Source organism: Dermochelys coriacea, chromosome 18 (genome assembly GCF_009764565.3).
Source record: "Dermochelys coriacea isolate rDerCor1 chromosome 18, rDerCor1.pri.v4, whole genome shotgun sequence".
Taxonomy (NCBI): Eukaryota; Metazoa; Chordata; order Testudines; family Dermochelyidae; genus Dermochelys; species Dermochelys coriacea.
In genome coordinates this window covers 11,683,581-11,706,052 of record NC_050085.1, presented here as the reverse complement: position 1 = coordinate 11,706,052, position 22,472 = coordinate 11,683,581, and the positions used below count along the sequence as shown (strand labels likewise).

At 42.2% G+C, this 22,472-nt stretch overlaps 1 protein-coding gene across 8 annotated transcripts in view; it reads right to left on the bottom strand.

Moving 5' to 3' along the window:
* MTOR (mechanistic target of rapamycin kinase) overlaps window positions 1–22,472 on the bottom strand; it is a 103,845-nt gene that overhangs the window by 5,138 nt on the left and 76,235 nt on the right. For 7 of the 8 annotated variants that reach the window (XR_006276351.1, XR_006276352.1, XM_038377038.2 and 4 more), the window contains 18 exons: window positions 19,680–19,805; window positions 18,123–18,254; window positions 14,581–14,696; window positions 12,806–12,923; window positions 11,935–12,141; window positions 11,476–11,576; window positions 11,144–11,240; window positions 10,340–10,438; window positions 9,441–9,563; window positions 8,554–8,736; window positions 7,375–7,509; window positions 6,930–7,104; window positions 5,715–5,850; window positions 4,754–4,901; window positions 3,892–4,014; window positions 3,444–3,526; window positions 1,660–1,732; window positions 539–613 (listed from right to left, as the gene is read on the bottom strand). Coding sequence is in view for 5 of the 8 variants with exons in the window: in XM_038377038.2 (XP_038232966.1) it covers window positions 539–613; window positions 1,660–1,732; window positions 3,444–3,526; window positions 3,892–4,014; window positions 4,754–4,901; window positions 5,715–5,850; window positions 6,930–7,104; window positions 7,375–7,509; window positions 8,554–8,736; window positions 9,441–9,563; window positions 10,340–10,438; window positions 11,144–11,240; window positions 11,476–11,576; window positions 11,935–12,141; window positions 12,806–12,923; window positions 14,581–14,696; window positions 18,123–18,254; window positions 19,680–19,805 (2,250 nt within the window). In the remaining 3 variants the exon portion in view is untranslated. Of the gene's footprint in view, window positions 1–538; window positions 614–1,659; window positions 1,733–1,792; window positions 3,207–3,321; window positions 3,527–3,891; window positions 4,015–4,753; window positions 4,902–5,714; window positions 5,851–6,929; window positions 7,105–7,374; window positions 7,510–8,553; window positions 8,737–9,440; window positions 9,564–10,339; window positions 10,439–11,143; window positions 11,241–11,475; window positions 11,577–11,934; window positions 12,142–12,805; window positions 12,924–14,580; window positions 14,697–18,122; window positions 18,255–19,679; window positions 19,806–22,472 lie in introns of those variants that run through there. The other variant, XR_006276353.1, reaches the window with a different exon arrangement.

Below are 22,472 nucleotides of genomic sequence, written 5' to 3'. Positions count from 1 at the left end.
TCAGAACAGAAATAATTGAATCAACAGTGGTGCTCCTTTTACCTTCTGACTCCAATCTAATCATTCCCATGGCAGGACATGCCTGTATCTTGACCAGAATCCCCTTACACCATGTTCCATTTATTAAAAGAAGATACAGATTCATTAGAAGTTTAAGAGGCCCCATTATTCTGATTTACTGTCCGCTAGTGACATGGAAGTGAGGTCCAGGTGACACTCATCTTGAAGCACTGTGCTACTGGGCTGTGGTTGGGTTCATGGCCAATATTTGGGGTGAGGAAACATGGAGAGGCCTGGGGAATTGCAGGAGCGTGTTTCCTTTTAATCAATGAAGAGTTGTTTTCATATTGTAAAGGTCACATGGGAAATTTATTTAAAGGAAAATGCAGCTGAAATATTAGCACCTCGGCTCCTTATGGAACTGGGGAGATTCAACTACAGTAGAACACACATGGATAGCTGGGGAACCACTGACATCTTCTTAGGAACAGTCCCCTTTTCTGTCCTATTAGAAAGGTGGCTGCTAACTCCCACTTACCTCCATAGCATTTGTCAACATTCTTGTAAGTCTAAATGGAATCTTTTCAGGGAACTTCTCTCTTGTCATTGCAACCTGAATATGCAATAGAAGAGAATCAGTTAACTAATGTACTAACTTTGCAGATATTTCCTTCTCCTCTTCCTTGAAAAAGCATTTCGTTAATAAGTAAGGGACTAGCTTGCCCGCTATAACTCTGAATGTTGTGGTTACAAAAAGGAAAGAAATGTGTGGGGAGGAACCAAAATGAAAAGGTTTAGAAAACCTGACCTATGAGGAAACGTTAAAAAAAAAAACCAAAAAACTGGCTATGTTTATTCTTGAGGAAAGACAACTGAGGGGGACCTGATAACAGTCTTCAAATATGTTAAGGACTGTTATAAAGATGACTGTGATCAATTGTTCTCCATATCATCTGAAGGTAAGACAAGAAGTTAATGGGCTTAATCTGACACCAGGGAGATTTAGGTTAGATATTAGGAAAAACTTTCTAGCCATAAGGGTAGTTAGCACTAGAATAGGCTTTCAAGGAGGTTTGTGGAATCCTAATCTTTGGAGGTTTCTAAGAACAGGTTGGATAAATACGGATCAGGTATGGTCTAGGTTTATTTGGTCCTGTCTCTGTGCAGGGGGCTGGACTTGATGACTTCTTATGGTCTCCTCCAGCCCTACTTTTCTACGATTCTCTAGTTGTTGGAATTTTTTTGAGGGAAGCTGTAAACATTACCTAATAAAGAATGAAAGAATCAAACGAAGAGTCTTTGTCTGTGCTGTTGGTATAGAGTAATGTACTCCATATTTCAATCACAAATTGGTGTAAGAATTTGTGTGAAAACCACCACTGATACTTAGCACTCAATGTCTGTAAAACAATTGTATAACTAATCTCAACATTCTGGTGAGGTAGGTGTGCATTCTCTCCATTTTACTGATAGGGAAAGTAAGGCACAGAGTAGTTAAGTGATGTGCCACAAGACCACACTGCAAGTCAGTGTCAGAGCTAAAATAAGAACTCAGAAGTTCCTGAATCCTAGTTCTACCTTTGCTGTACTAGATAACAGGGTCTTTCTGACATATAAACATTTTTTTTTAAACAACACATTTTTAGTACAAAAGCTCACCTCAAAACAGTCCCCAAAGTCAATATGCAGAATCTTTCCACTCAGCCTGTCTAGCATCAGGTTGGAAGGGTGTCTTTGTGAAAGGAACAGGAGAGAAGCCAGAGTGACAGATCATTAGAGAATTACAGAAAAATGTATCAAAAAATAAATCATGGCTTTGGTCTAGGACGACATTTATCTTTGCAAGTCAAAAGAGAGCCAGTGATTGGAGACCTCTGATAGGGAAGCTCTCTCATGATAAATAGCCTTCCTGAAGCACTTCCATCATGGTGTGATTAGATTCTGTAATTACAACTCAGGAGTTTTCAGAAATCCTCTTGTTTTTGAAGATAAATGTCCTATTAGACCAGACATCACTATATTTTTGGATATGCACATTTTGGTTATATTCCTTTTATATTTAGGGTTGATATTCCACTAATTTTATAATGACTTTACATTTTTACAGCGTAGGGCAATATAACGAGTGTATTGCAAGTAAAGAGAGGAACTCAGGCTGTTATCAGAGGCAATCTTAGACTAGGAAAATGCTGGGTATTATAGTACTGTCTTTCATGCTGCTGTATTCCAGTTTTTATTTTAACCCCCAAGTTTCACAGGTTTATAACTTAATTATCAAAAGTTCTAAGCTCAAGAGCAATTGGTTTTATTACAGAAATGTTGCAGAAAGGTTTAGTTGTTATGTTACAGACCTCTAGTATAAAAATACCGGTTTCAGATGGATTTTTAAAGGAGTTATTAGGGCCTACTGGGACAGTAATCCACATACTAAATAGAAAGTTTAGATTATCTTTGACTGGTTCACTGTAGTCTTCAATTGACATACATATTTAAGCGACACCCCAATATGCATTTGAACAACAGACTAGGAGCAGTTAGTATGAGGAAAATAATGTATGTTTTAAATATTATCTACATACATATTTAATCATATACTTCCTAGGTAGTATTTATGGACAAGAAAATCAGAATTAAGTGACACAAAGGAAACTGTATTAAAGACCTCGCTAAAAACCCGTTAATATGAAGCACTTTTTTTCCCAGATAAGATGCCCCAAGGGAAAGAGGCACACTAGATTGATGCAGTGTGAAAGCTGTGATGGCAGCAGCGAGCTACACTTCCTGTGGCAGTTGTGATACAAGATATACTTAGGTTTAAAAAGTATTCCTCTTTAAAAAGGAAACATTTAGTGCTGTCAGTATGAATGCTAACTATCTACCAAGCACTGCACAAACAGTCATTTATCCTCCCAGAGTAACAACACGGTGAGGTTACCTCTTTTTGACAGATGGGGTAACAAGTTAAGTGATTTATTCAAGGCCACTCAGTGAGTGTGTGGTAGGTCTGGAATTAGAACACTCAGCTCCTTAGTTGTGTGCTTATTCCTCTCAACCACACTGCCTCTTGAAAGAGAAGACACTCCTGTCATGCACTCAAGAGACGTACAAACCTTAGGGCCTGATCCTGGAACACTGAAGTTAATGGGACTAGCGGCAGGCCCTTAAAGATGATATCATTTGGAGTTTGGAATAGCCAAAATGAAAGTAATAAATTTATTTGAGCATAAGCTTTCGTGAGCTACAGCTCACTTCATCGGATGCATTCTTTTTGCGAATACAGACTAACACGGCTGCTACTCTGAAACCTGTCAAAATGAAAGTGGTTATCACAAGAGAATATCCAGGGAATGAGCTGATGAGAGCATGACATCTATTTCAGAATGGAATCTATAAATCCTTGTTATCTGCACTTATTTCAAAGAAACTATTCCAATTTCACTTACCTGTCCCCAAGACCCAAAATGTACCCAACCATTGACATCACAGCTAGTGAGCGGGTGTAATTAGTTCTTCTGTCAAACCACACCTGAAAAATAAGAGATGAAATTAAACAGTTCTGATTGAACTGGGTGTGCCTCAAACAAATTCAAAAAATACATACAAGGGCATAGGCACTGAAGCTGGTTAATTATGCTAATTCAGTTTACATTTCACCATTTTAATTTTGTTAACAGTAAATTAAATCTTAGTCTTTCACCCATGAATTTTTTATCATCATATAAAAAAAATACATCAGATGCAGCCCTTGGGGATCAAGGGAATAACATGCATTCAGTTGTATACCTATAAGCAAAGACATGCATTTACATGCTGCGGACACTCCGTTCACAGAGAGAGCAACATATTTAGCTGTCTGCAAGAGTCATTAGTAGTGACTGAAGGTGAACATACCTCGGAGCTGGGACTTTTTAGCCACAGCAGTTTGGCCAAATCATCACCAGCAGTATTATTGACAGCATGTTCAAACACCTCCACCTTCTGCATCAAAGTCAGATGGTCGTAGTCTGGAGCCATCTAAAACAGAGAAATATCGTTCAGCAGCCACCAAGTTTTTCATAACAATTCTGAAACAACCGCAATATGAGGAATGTGTCAATCTCTACTAGTTTACAGAGCAAAACGATGAGAAAGTGATTAAATTACCATTAATTGCTCTGCAGCACAAACCAATTCATTTTCAGCAAACTCAGTCAGAAGAACTCATTTGAAATGCAATACCTCACGGTGTGGCCACAAACATTCCAACGGCTACTTTTATTGTCAAGAAAAGAGCTGAGAGAGAATTTTAGTTCTGGAAAAAGATCAAGTCTTCTGGGTTATGATACCCACTCTGTTTACTGACAGAACCAACAGTACAAGCTTCCCTATACTTCCCCCACCAATGTGCAATTTTCAGGCTCTGCCTATGCTAGTAAATATCAGCTGCAGTGACACTCTGTGATATGGACATGTCTGCTGGGAACCAGACTAATCTCTACCAACCTCATTTTAGCTGTAACAACTTGTGGTCACTATCAACATGGAAAGTGAGAGGTGAATAACTCCAAAGCCTGTCACTAATTTATGCGTGCTTTTGAATATTCTAGTATTTTTATTTTATATTAGTGCATAGTTAGAGTAAGTTTAATATGAAAAGGGATCAAAAGAAAGGTAAATAAATGGGAACAAGAGCGCTTGTCCCATTACTTTCACTGCTCAGAGGGATATCAGAGATCTAACAGAGCAGCTAATTGCGTGCCGTCGCGCCCTTTACCCGCAGCATGATGCGATGTTCAATATTGAGAAGGATCTTTTTCTTTTCCCTGTAGTCTCGGATGAGCGCGTGCAGAGTGTCACAGTGGGGAACCCAGCCAATCAGGCCAGAGTTTGTAGACAGTGGAATAACGGCATATCTCTGGATGCTGGGGGGGGGGGGGGGGGGGAAGAGAGAAAAAATCACAGCTCAAATTGCTGGACATTAGGAATTGGTGTATTTTCATGATGTTCAAAATCTACCAGTCTAGAGCAACCCACCACCTAAATCTGGGGAATGTGATGTATCCAATTCATTACTTTATCACCCAGTCTTTTTTCAAATTAACTGGAGAACACGTCTTGATAGAGTACTACTGTTTATTCTTAAGAATTATTTTAAGCAGTTTATGTTAAGCTCACTGAGAGCTCACTTTCTGAAGCTTTGTGGTAGGTGACCCACAACAATCTATTCATTGCAGATGGCATTCTGCTCGATGTGTGTTCACATGTGAAAAACAAGAGTGCAGAATTACAGTCAGTGGCTACTTAAATTAAGCAACAGTGTGAGTATGCAGTGGGTATTTTAAAATCTTCTTGCCAAGAATCCACCATTTCACAAGGTTATATGTACCTCCCAAAGTAGGATTATAAACCACGTTACAATAATCAACAAAACAGTCACTGGACTCTCCTAAGCGAGCAAGGTTATTAATGCTCTCAGGCTCCAGAGCCAATAACAGAAATGCCTTGAATTGCAATCATTTTGAAGATGATGAAACTCCAACGAAAGGGGTTTATTTAAAACAAAAACATAAAAAACCCCTCCTCCTTTCGACAGACATTATCTCCAGCTATTAGTTACCTAAATGTTGCATTTTGTATTCTGTGTTCCTGGCTTTTCCATTTCTTCATCAGCTAGCAGAAAGTGTAGTGGCGTTAGGTGCATCGGCATTAATGAATAAGAAGATCCTACCAAATACCTGAGGTTTTTACGCAGAGATGTCGGGTCATTGGCCAGCAGAGTGTTGACTAGTCCAAAGAGTTGCATTACTCTTTCATCCTGGCGAAGGTCCTCATGGCCCTTCAAAAGGAATACAAACTCATGCCCATTGCTTCCTGCAAGAGAAGATACAGGGTGGTGGTGGTGAGGTGGAGTGCAGTATCTTACACAAACAATCAGATGAAGTCTAAATCACATTTAAATGGAAGAATGACAGCAAGATTCAGAATGTTGGGTAGATATATTTTATAAACTTCCTTTTGCGGGTGGAAATTCGCTTGTTAAGGAATAATGCAACAAAACAAGGCTTGATTTCTTGGTATTCATTAAAGAACGGTCACCAAGACTCCACTCTTTAGAAGGAGATGCAATGCTAAGATAAATAAGACAACAGGACACTGACATGACAAAATGCACAAAAACTCTACTGCTTTCTTGCAGTTGTGAATTTTGCTGACACCTTTTGCATCTCTCTCCACACTCACAAGGTCCACATCACTGTGTTCAGCCCTTCATATACATTGTAAATTGAACCTAATCCAGTCCTCCACCTGCTTTCTTGGTCTGTATACCCCTCTTCCTTTAGTTCTTTTTGCTCTTCCAAATTGTGTAGCCAAAGGAACTAAACTGGTGGCTTAAACATCAGTCTTATAACAACATTACTCCCTGCAACCATATGTTTGACTCCTGTTAAGGTCGATAGAGCCTTTCACTCTGCTGGGTTAAAGGAGTTGAGTACAATGCATTTTACTAAATGTTTTTTCAGAGAGAACTTAAAAATCCAAGGGCCTGTTTGTTTTGAACATAAAATCGAAGATATTATGCTGATTATATAATTTCCCTTCCTTTCCACTTTTGCGTAGCATGCCATGGGCCAGTTGGCTGACAGCCTCCATCCCAGAGATGGCTATAGCTCAATGTTACTTTAGCTACATAACTGAAGCACTCTGGGATGAAAGACACTCTATAAAAGCATTTCCCTTATCCTCCAGTTCCATGCTTGCTTCTTGATGAGGAGCTAGGGAGAGAGCACATATTGATATTCCCAGAGATAGGAAAGTAGGGCAACCTGAGCAGCTGGCTCGTCCTGAAAATCATTTACAGAAAATGAAAAATCCACTTTCTAAAGGGACTTTAGTGGAGACTTTCCTGAAGAGGTGTCCAGTCTGAGCTAAACTCAGCTTGCGTTTCTCACCCATTAATGTCAATTTCCTGGGCCTCTGCTTGGACGTGATGACCTGCAGTGATGGTGCAATGGATTGAATGCGGATGATTGGCTGGTTGGGATCATATGTTCCTGGCACCGCTAATTCCAAATCCCGGCACATGAGGAGTTTTGGTGACACATACTGTAGTTCTAAGGAAGTGAGCTGCCAGCAAGGAAAAAAAACCAACAAACAAAGCCAACGTTTTATATACGTCTATGTGTCTATTAAATACCACTGAAATATAAAAAAAGCTGATGTTATGTAGGGCATAGAACAGTTCACAGTCAACCATACATATTTCAGTTACTTGCAAAAAGCACTGCATAAGGTGCAAACCAGCAGCAGGTTTCTGGAATACCCTTGTTGAGTATTTTGTCAAGTGGGTATTGACAGCTTACATTGTAAAACCCAGAACTGTACCTCTCCCCCCACCTGAGGCAGCTGCTTAGAGATCCGCCTGAACACATGGTAATAGAGATCCCAGGCCTGGGTGAGGTCCTTGACGTTTCCTGATTTCATGTATTTCCTGCACCATTCCTGAGCCTCCATTAAATCTCTGCCATATGCCTGGGGAGGAAGAAGAAAAATGAACCCTTACTACAGTCTACAGAGGAACAAATGAAGAGTAAATACTTATCACTTACAAATAGCTTCATTTATTTAATCTCAAAATCCTGTACAATCATTAACTGTTCCCAAGGTTACAAGGCAAATCAGTGGCAGGACCAAGATTAGAACACAGGTATTTCTGGCTGTGTTGACTCTATTAGACAATGCTGCCCCACACAGATTTCACCCCCAAAAGAAACCAGAAAAGGCAGAAATACCCTTTAACGGTGGAGCTGTGGGGCTAAAGCAACAGTCACAAATTCAAATAAGCTGCTATGCTGACTAGAGAGGAGTCACCTGCACTTGTGGCAGCACTGATGCGGACGGTGAAGCAGTGTAACTGAGGTAGAGGAAATCACTTCAAAGGAGGAAGCACTTACTCTCATGGACGCCTTTGGTGGGTATATTTTACAAAGCCCACATAACAGTCTGTTAGACACTAGACTCCAAGAGCCATTTGTTTGATCAGATTATGCCCAGGTAGAATTAGAGTCCCCAAAGATCAAGAATGCAGAAATAAGTGTTGTGGATAAGTGATGCTTGAAGCTAGTATAAACTATCTCAAGAGCCTCACCCTTAGCTCAATTGGTGGTATAACCCCCCACCTCTGTTTCAGAGTCTAGAACTGGGTTTGAAGCATGTTCACTCCCTGAAGCACTCTTCATTCTCAACATGCTCCTCAATCTGATTGAAAGGATGCAAACAAACAGTGAGACTGGCAAAACTCCTCCCAGGGGCCTAGAATTGGGACTCTTTGGAGGTAGGCTTTACCGTACAGCAGAGCGGTCACACTGTCAAGCTTCCACAGTGGAAAACTAGAGTTAAAGGAAGCTTGAGAGAGAGAGGGAGAGACGTGCCATCCACAGCAGCCTTCCATCCAATAATAAAAAATCCATTGCCTTTTCTACTACCTTGATAAAAGGTACTAGGAATGTTTTTGAGGCAGGGTGTTCTGTTTTTTGGGGCTACAGGAAGCTCAGACTGCACTCTACTAGCAGCTACCTGATTGAAAGATGTTTCCTTGAGAGTCTGGGGCCCACGCTCCATCATAGCATGAAGTGGCTCCAGCACCTCAAACATTCCCTTCACATTCCTCTCTCCAAAGTACAGACGGGATGCCTCTTCCAGCCCTTCATGCCACATCTCATGCCAGAGGATGGCTACACGGATCAGCTCTTCGCTCACCTGGATTAGGATAGGGAAGATAATAAATTCCTATGGGGGAAGAAAACTGCATGAACACAGAGAGGCTTAAAAGTATTAGACTACTTTCACCTTGAGAATGGTTTCACCTACTCCCTGCTGGTCGCTAGAGGAAGCCACACAAATTTTTCCCAATTGTCTACTTGATAAACTTTTTCCTGTGAGTACCCCACTGGACTACTATAAACGGATTTGCTCACCTGCCAATATGTTTGCAATCACATGAAGTTTGCCTCATAATATATTCCTGTCTTTCGGTTATTCATTAAGAATTTAGCAATCAAGATAAACCGGCCCTTTCCCCCAAAACAAGTCAGACTTGGGATGTTCTGTTTCCCTTTCTCATTAAATTAATGTTTCTCTTTTTGGGGTCAATGATTCCCTTTCCCCATTCTCCTCACCTCCCCAGGTTCATCTGTGACAAACATCATAACCCCAATATTTAAAGGTTATGGTCCCATCACATTAGAAAGTCTCCTTGAAACTGTGTACTCTAACACTATCATTCCTTCCCAACAAATTAATCATACTCAGAATCAACTAATCTAACATTTTTAAAAATTAACATTTTTCTTTGGTTTAATGGGAGAAAATATTGCTACAAGAACAGACCAAAAAACCCCTTAATATGGCTGGTTCATCAGTCCATGGAATGATTCTTTATTGATCATACACAGAGCACTCACCATCATTGCCTGCTGTACCAGAGTGTTACTGTGCTCACACATGTTTTTCAGGATCTTATTGGCAGCATTGTGGCGTGCAGTTGTGGTGGATTTAGAGGCCACAGTCAAGGGGTAGATCAAAGCCTATGACACACATCACACAGTAATAATTTATAACTGCACATGCATAACAGGGGTTGCATAGATCAAGAGACTAACAAGACTAAAACAAAACAAGTCCAAGTACATAGAAACCAGGTGACAAGCCTGGTTCAATACCACTCTACTAAGAAATGTCAGTTTTGCAGCAGAAAAAGTAATTCATTTATTGAAATAGATAACTGAAGGATTAAACATATTTGTTTTTCCATCAGAAAGTAACATTATCTGAAACGCTTGGATTTTCATTGATCAGGTAGCAGGATAATTCCAGTGGTGATGAACTGGTGCCAAACTTATAGAGGAACAGAAAATTCTCCTCCCCAGCATGCTAGGACAGATTCTCTACACCAAGGTAGGAAATGCAGCTAGTATGTTAGCAGCAGCTACTGTTCATTAAACAGTAATAATTACTTAGTGGAGTTAGATTTAAGGAAGCAATTTTCACCATCAGGTGTCCCAACAGACAGAGAAGACTTTAAATTCTGCCTGGTCTCTATGCTGCATGTCTCATCTGCCCCTCATTTTCATCTTTCCTGTGAGGGGGCTGAGGGAAAAAATCTTTCAGGGGAATGAGTAAGCTATTCACGAGAGGAAGCAGTAATAAAGCTCTTTTGATATAAACTATAACCAGTCCTGTGCTAGCATCTGCTCCTCACACCTTCACTCCCTAGTCACTCTCATTATAAACATCTAATAGAATAAGGAGGCTTTACTTGACCAAGACTCTATTGAGAATCTTCCTCAAGGCCACAGCTTACCTGCGGGTGATATCTTCCAATATCTGTGAGGAGCTGGTGAATAAGGCGTCCCACTAAAGGCCGAGGGGTATCAATTCTTGCAATGAGCTGAGGGATCACCTGATAGCAAAGGTGAGAAAATAAAAATCCCTGTCACACTCGCATGTATAGTTCACAAGCTGCTCAGTCCAACCAATCTCCTCAGAGACCTCTAAGGCTTTGTTTTTCCACCACAAAGTAGCCAGAGATCCCAGCATGCATTTGACCAACTAGATACAAAGATCCAAATGGTGATATCAGAGGGACAGAACAGCTATGTGAGATGACGACTATCATGTGCAACCAGTCCCTTGTGGTAAATGTTAATTCTTGCACACAGTGGTGGTTGATACCCCCGTTCCAAACTGTTGCAGGCTTCTCCCACATCTTGAACAAGGGTAAATGTAAAGCAAATAAAAAATGGAGCCTCTTGTATGAGGTGCAGTCTATAAAGTCATCCTGAAATGGACTGAGGGTCTGAATTACAGAAGAGTAGCACATCACTGCACATTATCTCTAACTTTAAAATCCCTCATCCTCTCTCTTTCTCTGGCACTAATCAGCTCAGACAGTCATCTGGGAATGCAGCTCCAGTCTCTGTCCAAGGTGCTTATTAAAAAAGAGTTACAATTCCTGCTGTGAGCACCCTGCTCTCATCAGGTCACGTATTGAGGTTCCTTCGGCAGGGTGCCATTTGGGATATTACAGTCATTGAAATTCCAAAGGGCTAGGTAAGACAAAATTAGGTCAGAAGTGGAATCTACCCCATCCCCTCCTATGTCTTACCTGCAGCCAGGTGTCTATTTGGATTGCCTTGACCCCTTCAACCAGAGCTTCATTGACATCAGGCCAGTGACCATAGTCAAACCATAGAGTAAGAACCCTGAAGAAAGAAAAACAGGACATTCCAGTGTCTTGTTTTCAGAACCCACAGCAGTCTCTTCTTCCCCCCAATCAAGAGCATGTGGTTATAAACAAGCTTGGACTGAATGTTCAGTCTTCAACTTGTTTAGCTGTATGTGAAGAGAGCGGGAACATGTTACAGGGAGTCCTAAAGTGAGTGAGTTCTGGATATCACTAGCAGCTTGATTTTGTTTGGTATGTGTTTTACTAGGTACCTGAGAGTATCCTGTAGATTGTTGCCTCGAGACAGAGAGATAGAGCGGAAGAAACCCTGGACAGCAGGGACTGTATACAGCAAGAGGGTCTTGGACAAATCCTGTGGGAATGAAAATAGCTGCCTTAGTTCTACAAAAGCATCTGAGGGTGAAGGATGTAGTACCTCATGTTCTTTCCTCACCACCTCCCCTGCAGTGCAACAGCAGCTAGGGTTTTATTACACTTGAATTTATGGGCAAAAATTATAAAACACGAAGAAGAACTAAAACTTTCCGCTTCAAATTATACTTCCTATAATGTGTGTCAAAGGTCCTATAATGTGTGTTTCAAATTATACCTCCTATAATGTGTGTCATTAGAGACTTCCCAGACAGGAAAGTTGCTTGATATGCCTTTGAAACAATGCACCCATCAAGTGTCGCCACTCATCCCCAGCAGGTAGGCAGGGAGGGCCATACCTCCGTGACTTTCTTTTGCACAGGAGATGGAAGGGGACTGTTCTCTGTGCTCTCTGCCTCGCTGTCGCTGTTGCTGCCCTCCGTGTTGGCACTGGTAATGCTGGTTCCACTGACATGACGCAGCTTCTTCTTCTCATCTCTGGCCTGGTTCTGATGCTTATAGTGAAGCACAGCCTCAAAGTTCATCACTGCCCAAGCATGCCAGGCCTGACGATGGGAGAGCAGAATATCAATAGGAATCCCCAAAACGATGAAGCCTTTACACAGCCCCCACTTTCTAGTGATTAAAGGATCCCTGCTGCAGCAGAATTAAATCATGCCCCATTCCCTACCTCATCAAAGATCAAACTGAAGAGCTAAAATTCAAGACAAGGGGAAGTATGAGGAAATGAAATATAAGGAGAGGACAATGAGGGAGAGAGAGCAGGGTAGGTGCTGAGGAGCAGGCTGCCCAAGGGGACATCTGGTCTCAAATGTATAGGAACTCCGCAAAGGAGCTTCTGGCTTCACAGTGGAAATCCTATAGAATTACAACACTTTGTGGAGCAAGTTTAAACACTTCCCCATAGATTAATTTCCTTCATTCACCTAAGGAGCCATAATTAACCCACAAGAGAGAAGATCCCAAATGTGACAGCATGGGTTGAACTGCAGTCCCGTTCCACTGGTCAGCAAACATCAGCAGTTGCATTTTGACCTGAGCTGCAGGGTCACTTACACTGGGGTCAGTGATATACAGTGTCTAAGCTATTTTAAGAGGGCAGAAGGTTATATGGGCTGCACAATGTTGCATTGAGTTGTGCTGTATTTTGGGATACAGCACTCATTATATTGCCTCCGCAGTTTAGTATTGAGTTCTCTCCATGGCTACCTTGTACCAGTTGCGATCGTGCTCGGTTGAGGCACTGTAGTACTGCAGGACTTTGGGGATAGTGCTCTCATTGATGCCTTGCAGATTAAGCTGCCACTCGCCCAATTTCAGGAAACACCTGAAAAAGCCAGGGAAATGATTAACCCTAAAACAGAACAAGCACTAAGAAATCAGACTGTCGGTTTAAAATGCAGAATTCTAGTTCAAGCTCTGAAAAGAATAATCTGGAAACCCATTCGATAAGCCACCTTTAAACACAGATGGGGAAGAGGTACACTGTAGTTAAAAGGAAAGGAGTACTTGTGGCACCTTAGAGACTAACAAATTTATTTGAGCATAAGCTTTCGTGAGCTACAGCTCACTTGAGCTGTAGCTCACATAAATTTGTTAATCTTTAAGGTGCCACAAGTACTCCTTTTCTTTTTGCGAATACAGACTAACACGGCTGCTGCTCTGAAACTGTAGTTAAAGCAGCTCACAAGGGTCAAGACTCCAAAGGTTCTGTTTCTAAACTCTGCCACTAACATGCTTTTATTCTGGCCAAGTCACGAACTCTCTGCGCCTCAGTATACCCAGTTATACGATGAAGCTAGTAAGTGTCCACAGGGGCATCAGGAGGCTTAATTAATGTTCATAAAATGTTCTGAAATCCTCATATGAAAGTCACAATACAAGGGACACTGTCACCATATGAGGTGCCTGACATAATGTACTGAATGGCCGTAGATACAAGCATTATATAACCCACCCACCGCCAGCAGGCCCTGAGGGAAAGCACTATGAAAACCAGTCACTAGGGGGCATGGAGACTAGCCTTGGCCAGAGCCAAGAATCACTATTCACTCCTGCCCCGAGGACAGGAACTAAAATATATTCATTGCAAAAGGAGGGATGCTCTGAAAGGTTTAATGCTTAGGTCCCTCGGGAAGCTTTAAGTGTCACAGTAATGCAGCCCAGTCCTCTCTACCGCTTTCGATTTTCAATGAGTGTTACACAGGAAAAATTCAGTGCTGATCTCATCAGCACTTGCCTTTCAAGCTAGATCATGACAGGTGGTCTAGGAAGAGAATGGCTGTTATAGAACTCTCATTCTGGAAAAAAGATATAGTTAAGAAAAAAATACAGGACCTTTTTAAAGTTCCCTTCAGCAGTAAAACATCATCATCTTTTGATCATTCAGTTTCTTACTCGAACAGGAAATGATAGAATCTCCAGGCCCCAAGAACTCAGAAGGGAAACTGACATTTTTACTAAATGTATTTTTAATGTAACACTATTTTTTAAGAGGCTACCTCAAGCTGGGCACCCAGAAGCACAGCTGCACCAAGTGCCTGAGCTGCCAAAAGCTTGGATGCAGCCAGGCTGAGCCAGCCATGTGGAAAGTGTTTCTTTACTGCTGACTGGAACCCCCCAAAAACAAAGAATTAGTCATGCTGAGACCTCTGGTTTCTTCAATCAATAAGCCACACTGCAGGAAAAATACAACCAGCTGCCCGAGACAAACACAAGCTTGCTTAAATTGTGTTTCAGTGTCATTAACCTCTGTCATTCAGCAGAGCCTCTGAATTTGCAGAAGGTTTAGTTGCTGGAATTATACACTGGACAGGCATGTGACATAACACAACTGGCCTCTATCGGCAAAATGAAGACAACTCTGGCCCTCCTCATTCTAAGTGGAATTACTGTTCATGTATTTTCTGCAAGGATTCTGCAACCTCAGAATCTGTGCTGGTGGCAATAACCAGGCACTGGACCTCAAAGGACACGGTACTAACCGTGCCATGAGTTTGTGGAGTTCCTGCTTGTGCTGCTGGTCTTCGGTTGCGATGGCATGCTGTGCTTGTTGCTGCATTGTCTGCACAAAGTGCTGCATATGCTGGAAGGCATCAATCTGCAATCGGAAGTCGACAGTATGAATGTATGAGTTAAATACAGCTTCACAAGGGAGAAGGCTATCTATTAGAAATCAAGGTATTAATGGGAGCCAAAGCAGATCTTCATTTTCCCCTCAATGCCCTCTAACCATTTACACCCATATGGAGTAACTTTGCTTTATATGATGGATGTATAAATGGATTTATTCCATGTTCTTTCATGGCACCTATCAGTCTTTAGCATGCATGAACCTTGAATCGCCACCTCACAGATTTGGCAACTGAACTGCTACTCAGGACTTAACTTCAGTGGACTCACCTTCATCTCATACATTCAGCCAAAAGCCTGGCTGTAGAGACATGCCCTAGCACTATGATGTTAAGGCCAACAAACCCTGACTCTGGTGACCTGACAAAGTCAGCTCTACAAATGAGAATCTTCAACTGAGAAAGGTCTACTGCTGGGCCTGGAGAATTTGATTTTAGGAACTGAACAGAAGCCTCTCCACTGATTTGCCATAGGACATTGGGGCAAATCCCAGATTATCCAGGACGTCAATGAATGTAACCAGCACCCTGAAATTCACTTGGAAGCAAAGAGGTGGCTAATGCAGAGCACACATTCTTACGTAATCTGGTGGCCCACCAAATTTAGGAAGGATTTTGTAATCTGTAAATATGTCAGAATGGCAAGCAGATTGATGGTACCGGAGATTACGGGAAGCCCATCTAAAACACACTTTGCTTGAGAAAACTGGTTTGAGGGAAAACTGCCTAAGGAAACTCACAGTTTCTTGGGCTTCCCTGTTCTCCCCTTAGACTCCAGGCCTGGCTCATAGTGCCAGTCCTGAAGTATTTTAGACCTTTAACTAGTTGAAAGGTCCAGACTTGTTCACAGGTTGTTTTGGAAGCCTCATGGAACAGCACATGACCCTTTTTCTGAAGGGTTAGAGAGAGTTTAGTGCAGAAGCAGCTCCTGGTAGCAAGATTTGGGAAAAAATACTTTTAACTCAATGAAAAAAAATTAAAAGCAGGAAAAATTGAAGTCAAAAGAGGTGTCTACGCTCCACTGGAAGCAATTAAACCTAAAGCCATTGAAATCTAAAAGGTCTCTTCAGGTCAGGAACTGCACAATGGGCTATTAAGAGGCCAATTTGTTTCTGTTCTGTCTATGGGAATGAGCATTTTTCTCATTAACGGAGCTATTTAAGAGGGTGAGACAGGAGTCACCTGAATTGGAATGACTCATCAGCTCAGTGCAAATGTCAACCTTACTTTACAGCATGCTGAATTCAATCAACCATCAGGAAAAAAGGGTTTTAACTGAGAGGCAGAACATGGAAAATTGTCATGCTGCTAATCTGAACACAGTGATAGCAGGATCTTTATGTGGCTAATAAGATATCCATCCCAATCAAGTATCTGCCAGTAAAATAGTAGTACTCTTCCGCTGAATGTAATTAAGGTTTATCTAAAATGGGTGAAGACATACTTTTAAAAACCTGATGCTCCCACCTCCCATTACTACCCATGCCTGGCAATCTGCTTCCCCTGGTCACCAGAATAAAATAAAATAGAATAAAACTCTTCTGTTTCAATTGACATGAATTCTAAAGCAATGTACTCCAGAGTATCAAAGTGAGCAGTTTATTTGAACACGTGGATTTAAAAATCAATGTGCAGTTTTGTAGTGGGAGGAATCTCTTTGACCTGCAGTGGCTGGCAAAAGTCTTTGTGAGGTTTATTCTCTCACTACACCCCCTCTCAGAGAAAGGCTAATATTAGTCTATAGGTGCTGAGTGGAAGGTCACCATCTAGACCTCATTTTGTCTTTCAGTGGATTTGGGAGGTTTCCAGTTAGAAGCAGAGAGCTAACAACAGAGCAAGTTTCAGGCAAGTTATGACTTATTCCAAACCTGAGTGTGGCAGGAGAAAACTCAGCCTTCTACAACTACAGATCTGCGCTAAAAGTCATACAGCCACATCGAGGTTACATGCCTGGCCACATAACGTTCTACAAACAGCCATATGTCTGCACGCATTCTATTTCATAGATTCATAATAAAAAAAACAACCACCACCATTCGATCAGGTAGTCCATCCCCCAGCAATACAAGAACGTTCCCACATTTTCAGTGTTTTGTCCAGATAAACACAGGCATCCAAATTTTGTAGAATGCAATCCCTGTCACATTGTAAACTGGCTTCTGCTAGGACAGTGCTGCAGCTCTAGCCTGCATTTCAAAAATCAAGCACTTATATTTAAAAGGTGTGCAAAGAGCCTATTTAATAGTCATGGGTCTATGTCTCCAAACAGAACAGAGCTCACAACCAATGCTGAAACTTACATGCAGTTCGAATACTGTCCTTGGGATGAGGTATTGCTTACACAGCACTATAAATATACACAGAGCTCTACAAACTAGAAACAGAGAGGCATAGCCCCTGCACCAAAGAGGCTATATAATGCAATAAAGAGAGAGAACAGTTCAGGTATTGGAGGGGGCGTCTCTGACCCTGTCCTCCCGCTCCTTCAGTCTTCACTGTCTTCTTCTATTGTGTCATACTGAAGCATCTTGATCTCATGACCCTGCATAATCTTGTCTCAGCTTCTTCCTGTCTGCTCATGCCCTCTTTCATACGCCACACAATCCTTTCTCCAACTGCTTCTCTTACTCTCTGCACACCTTCTTTCATGCTGCTCTCTACAACTGTCCCTCACACCCTGCCTACCAAGCACCTTCTTTTGCCATCACAGATCAAGTAGAAGACTTGAAAGCATTAAATCAGAGGTCCCCTTTCCCTTACATAGGCAGTCAGTGGAGATGAGACATACCTGGAGGTATGACCGAGAATGATACCATGGAGATACCTCATGGCATTTATTGAATAGAGTAGGAGACCGCTCTGGTGCAAAAGTGAGTTGCACTCTGTTCTACACACAGGCAGCTCCTTCTGCTTTTTACATTTAACAGAAGGGTGGTTAGACTAATGCTTGCAAATGGCACAGTCCCAGAGCTGGCAAGCCCAAAAACAGAAAAATGAAAAAGATGGTAGAACATTTGAGAATAAACAGAGGCTTTAATGTATATTAAAAAAAATAAATCATCCAGTCTAGAGCTTACTGAATTTGAGTATGTAAACTCTCTGTGTTGCAACGTTAGAACATTCATCCCAGGCTCCTCACAACCAAGTTATTCTCCTGATAAAGCCCTAGGTACTTTCCAGCTGTCTCTTGATTGGATGTTTTAATCTGTTGAATGTTTTAATCCATACCCGTCACAAAAATCTATTTTGCCTTTTCTTTATTGAGATTGCAACTATTTTTCTTGTTTTTTTACTGGCCATCACCATGGGGCTACGTGTGTGACTGTCAGACCAAGATTCCGGGGCAGCTTGTGGTGAGTGGAAAGGATTCTGAGGCTCTAAATAACAACATGTACCTTGCGGGCACTCTTCCACATGTGTTTCATGTAGGCATAAGTCACTTGGGGATGAACAGTTGGCAATGGGTGATCCAGCTGCCGAGATGGGTCTACTCCCAGGAGTAGTACAAGCGTCTTGTGGGCCAAAGCCTTGAAAGAATGACAAATCAAAAACCAGGTTATAACAAACTTGCTCTCACCTCTACACTCCCTTGTTCATAACAGTCTCTAATGACAACCACTTAAAGTGACATTGCTTCTCTGTACTAAGGTGAACATAGGCAGGTCACGTCATGCAGAAAGTGCAGCTGTGCCCTGGAACATGTGCAAGGCTACACTTCCACTGTATGCCCATGTGAGTTTCATACATTTGTGACAAAGTTCCTGCTCTACCTTCGTGGGTCTTGCGCTTATTGGTGGATTTGCTCGCCTTGGAGCTTCACGGCAGCCCTCAGCTTGGCCGTTTTTCTGAATTCACAGTCCCGGTAGACTCTTCCTGTGTCTGCTAATGCTTGTACACCTCAGTCCTCCAACAGTCCATGTTCTCACTCTCAGCTCCTAGTGCCTCTTGCTCCCAGCTCCTCACACGCACACCACAAACTGAAGTGAGCTCCTTTTTAAAACCCAGGTGCCCTGATTAGCCTGCCTTAATTGATTTTAGCAGGTTCTTGATAGGCTGCAGGTGTTCTAATCAGCCTGTCTTAATTGTCTCTAGAAGGTTCCTGATTGTTCTGGAACCTTCCCTATTACCTTACCCAGGGGAAAGGGACCTACTTAGCCTGGGGCTTATATATCTGCCTTCTATTACTCTCCTATAGCCATCTGGTCCGACCTTGTCACAATATACAACGTCTGATTTAACAATTCTGCATGGTCACTGTGGAGAAGTATCCCCAGGTCACACAGTCTCTCCCCATACCTTGTTTTAGTATTTCAATCATTTACCGACATTCTCAGTACAGAACCCAGTTTACAACAACTGTCAAACTAGAAGTTATGGGTTGAGGCAGAGAACAGTGGCTCTGAAGCAATTCAGAACAAGCTTCTGAGCTCAAAGGCCACCTGGGACATGGAACAAGTTGTCAGAAAGTAGTAAGCAACTGTATCAATACACAGGGGAGAGGGATGTGGTTTGGTAAAACATGAGAGAGAAATGGTACTGCTGTTATCTGTATTGAGGGTTATGGAGAGATGCGCACTCCAGCATCCAGATTTCCTGTATTTACAAGGATAACCGCCCCACCCCACAACAGACCATATATTTTCTCCTGGCCCTAGATGTTATGTTTTCACGTCAGTAGCCAATAAAGAGTGGGAATTCTTTGTGGTTTATGTATCTTTTTGGTAATAAATATTATTGAGGTTACTTCCCAAACTAGGAGCGTAACAAGGATACTAACATAACTATTTAGATATGATTGAAAGTGCAATGTAAGAGCCAAGTGTTACTAATACTAACACTATTACATTGAAGTTTTCAGACCCAGCATGGGAACAGAACTTGGTGGCAAATCTCTCTTAGGATGACTATTTGTCCCCTGATGACAGTGGTTTCCCCACAGACTTCTGACTCACCAGTCTCCCACTCTTGCCACATAGGCTGGCATACTTGAGCCAAGTTCTCATGTCCTCGTGGGGGTTGACAACGAGAGACCGGACCATAAGTATTCTCTGCCAGTCCTCTACAATCCGCTGGCAGCCCTGGGAAAAGAAGTGCAGACAGAACCTATTGATGTTCTCTTTTCCACAGGGACCATTCCTCCATAACCAAAGACCTGAAGATCCCGTCCCCAAGATTAGAATGGCTGCTGTACCCATATTTCACAGCAGACAGACACCTGGCACTGATTGCTATGTGTGAATGAGGATAAGTCCTTGAGCCTCATACTCAATAGTCAACCTCATTAGATGCCAGCTGGTTGCTCCCAGTCTAATGACATTCTCTAATGGGGAAAGGGGAGAGACCTTTTACAGCAGAAGCAGATCCAAGAGCAGAGCTGTTACTTCCGCACTGTCAAAACAACAAGGCCAGGATTTCACAACGTTTCCAAACCCAGCTTCAAACTTTATTTTTGATTTCAACAGTGACTAGTTCCAACATGAGAAGGTACAAAAACAAAGAAGTTCTCAAAGCTGCAAAAAGATATTTTTGTTATTGACCTTTTCCTTCCCCTACTTGTTTCTGGTTTTTACAGACGCTGAAGTGATTTAGTTGACACTCTGCCAGAAATTGCATTGTCAATTGCTAAAGCAGGCATTGTCTGGTTACTGTCTACCTGTGCTGAGTGCCACAATAGCTTCAAATCCAACAGAGCAGATAAGACAGGATCTGGCCCTGAAGCTGAAGGGTGCATGGGTGTGTCCAGAGAGTTAGGTCTTGTCTATACTACAAAATTAAGGTGACCTAAATTAGGTCGAAGTACAGCCACCGCAGTAATTACTGCAGTGGTTCATGTCCATACTTTGTCCCCTCTGTCAGCTCACAGTTGGAGCCTTCTTGCCCTGGGGCTGCCAGGCTCTAGCTGTGAGCCCCAGGGTGGCGAGAAGGGGACCTCCAGCTGAGCCCTGCACAAGGCTGACAGCCACCAGGTGACGTAAGTAACGCACTGTGTTGCACTAACTACATCGACCTACGCACTTAGCTTCTTGCGGTGGTGGAGTTATTAGGTTGGCATCATTGGCGATCTGCATCGGTGGGAGCAACGTTGCACTGTAGACACTTACAGAGTTTGGTCGATGTAAGCTGCCTTACACCGACCTAACTCTGTAGCGTAGACCAAGCCTCAGATGCAAAATTGCGGGTGGCGGTGCACATATCTGATTGCTAATGGCCACCCACTGGGGCTTGGGCTGACTGGGTTGATCAAGTTCTTCAAGGGTGGGATAAATAAGCTTTAAGAGGCCTCTAAGTTTTTATGAGGCCTCTGAAGTTTAGATGGATGCAGGACTGACTTAGACTTAATCCATCCCAGAGATCGATGGTAGACTGTGCCCACTGGAGACGAGCACAATTTTGTGATAGCAAGGGATTCTATATGGAAGCAGCAACACAAATTGCTTCTTTGCAGGCAAGTCAAATGCTCAATCAGCATGTGATCTTGAAGGGAAAATCTCATACCAAGGGAAAAAAGAAAGTCTTCTCGTCTCTGATTAAATAGCTAAGTACCCCACTGACTTTTCAAAACTGGGTGCACGCAAATTAGACAGAAAAGCCTGTTCCTTGCAGCCCTCCCTAATGCCCAAATCAACCTTCCACCAAATCATCTAACAGGTATTTTATAATTATTACTAAGACACAATAAAATGTACAAGAACTGTATGTACTGTTTTCAGGACCATAAACAGCTTTACTCATAGACATTACTCTCCCCATCACACTCAGCCTCTCCTCTCCAGAGGAATGTTTTCAGCTTTTCCAGACAAGAATGCAGTTTGGAAGCAAAAAGCATTGTCACAGCTCCCTAAATAGTTGAAATGTTCCCAGTAGCAACAGGTAAACACCCTTCAGCGTGGGGGCCCATATAGCAGGGAGAATTCTCCCTCCAGATGGAACACTGAAGTCCAATGCAGTTTATACACTTCATTCTGACTATAATTTTTTCCCCTGAGAGGAACATCTCTCTGGACAGTGCTAGAAGGTACTGCATGTGCTACTTCATGTACAGGCCCACCCTCTCACAGCAAAGCTCCCTCCAGAAAGGATACCCACTCAAAATATTTAGGTGGTCTTAAGTACTGGCACGTGTCTTGGGCTTATGCTCTCTAGGCAAAAGATGTATTAGCTTTCCAGTAAAAAGAAAAGGAGTACTTGTGGCACCTTAGAGACTAACAAATTTATTAGAGCATAAGCTTTCGTGAGCTGCAGCTCACTTCATCGGATGCATTTTTCCAGTGGAATTGGTGAAAGCTCCCTTGCTTGGGGCACTTAAAAAGGTGGACAGGACAAATCAATGGAGAGTAATAGGGGAACAATCCTGCACTGCCCAGGTGAGGCGGATAAGGTGACCTAAAATGCTAGGAAATTTCTATTAGAGAGACAACGTGAGTGAGGTAATATCCCAGCAATGGATATTACCTCACTTACCTTGTCTATCTAACATACTGGGACCAACACGGCTGCAACACCGTTGCATACAGAACATTTCTATGACTCTTTGCACACTGATGCAGCGTCTTGTTTCTCAGTATTACTTATCCCAATCATTCCATCATGTGGCATAAAAGAATATTCATTTATATTTAACATGCAGACATGAAAATGAAAGAAGAGCAGTGGAGAAGTGTAATATTCTAGCACCCAAAAGCTAGACAGAAGCGTCCCTGCAGATTTCACTAAAACCTCTACTCCACTCAGATCTCTTTAGAACC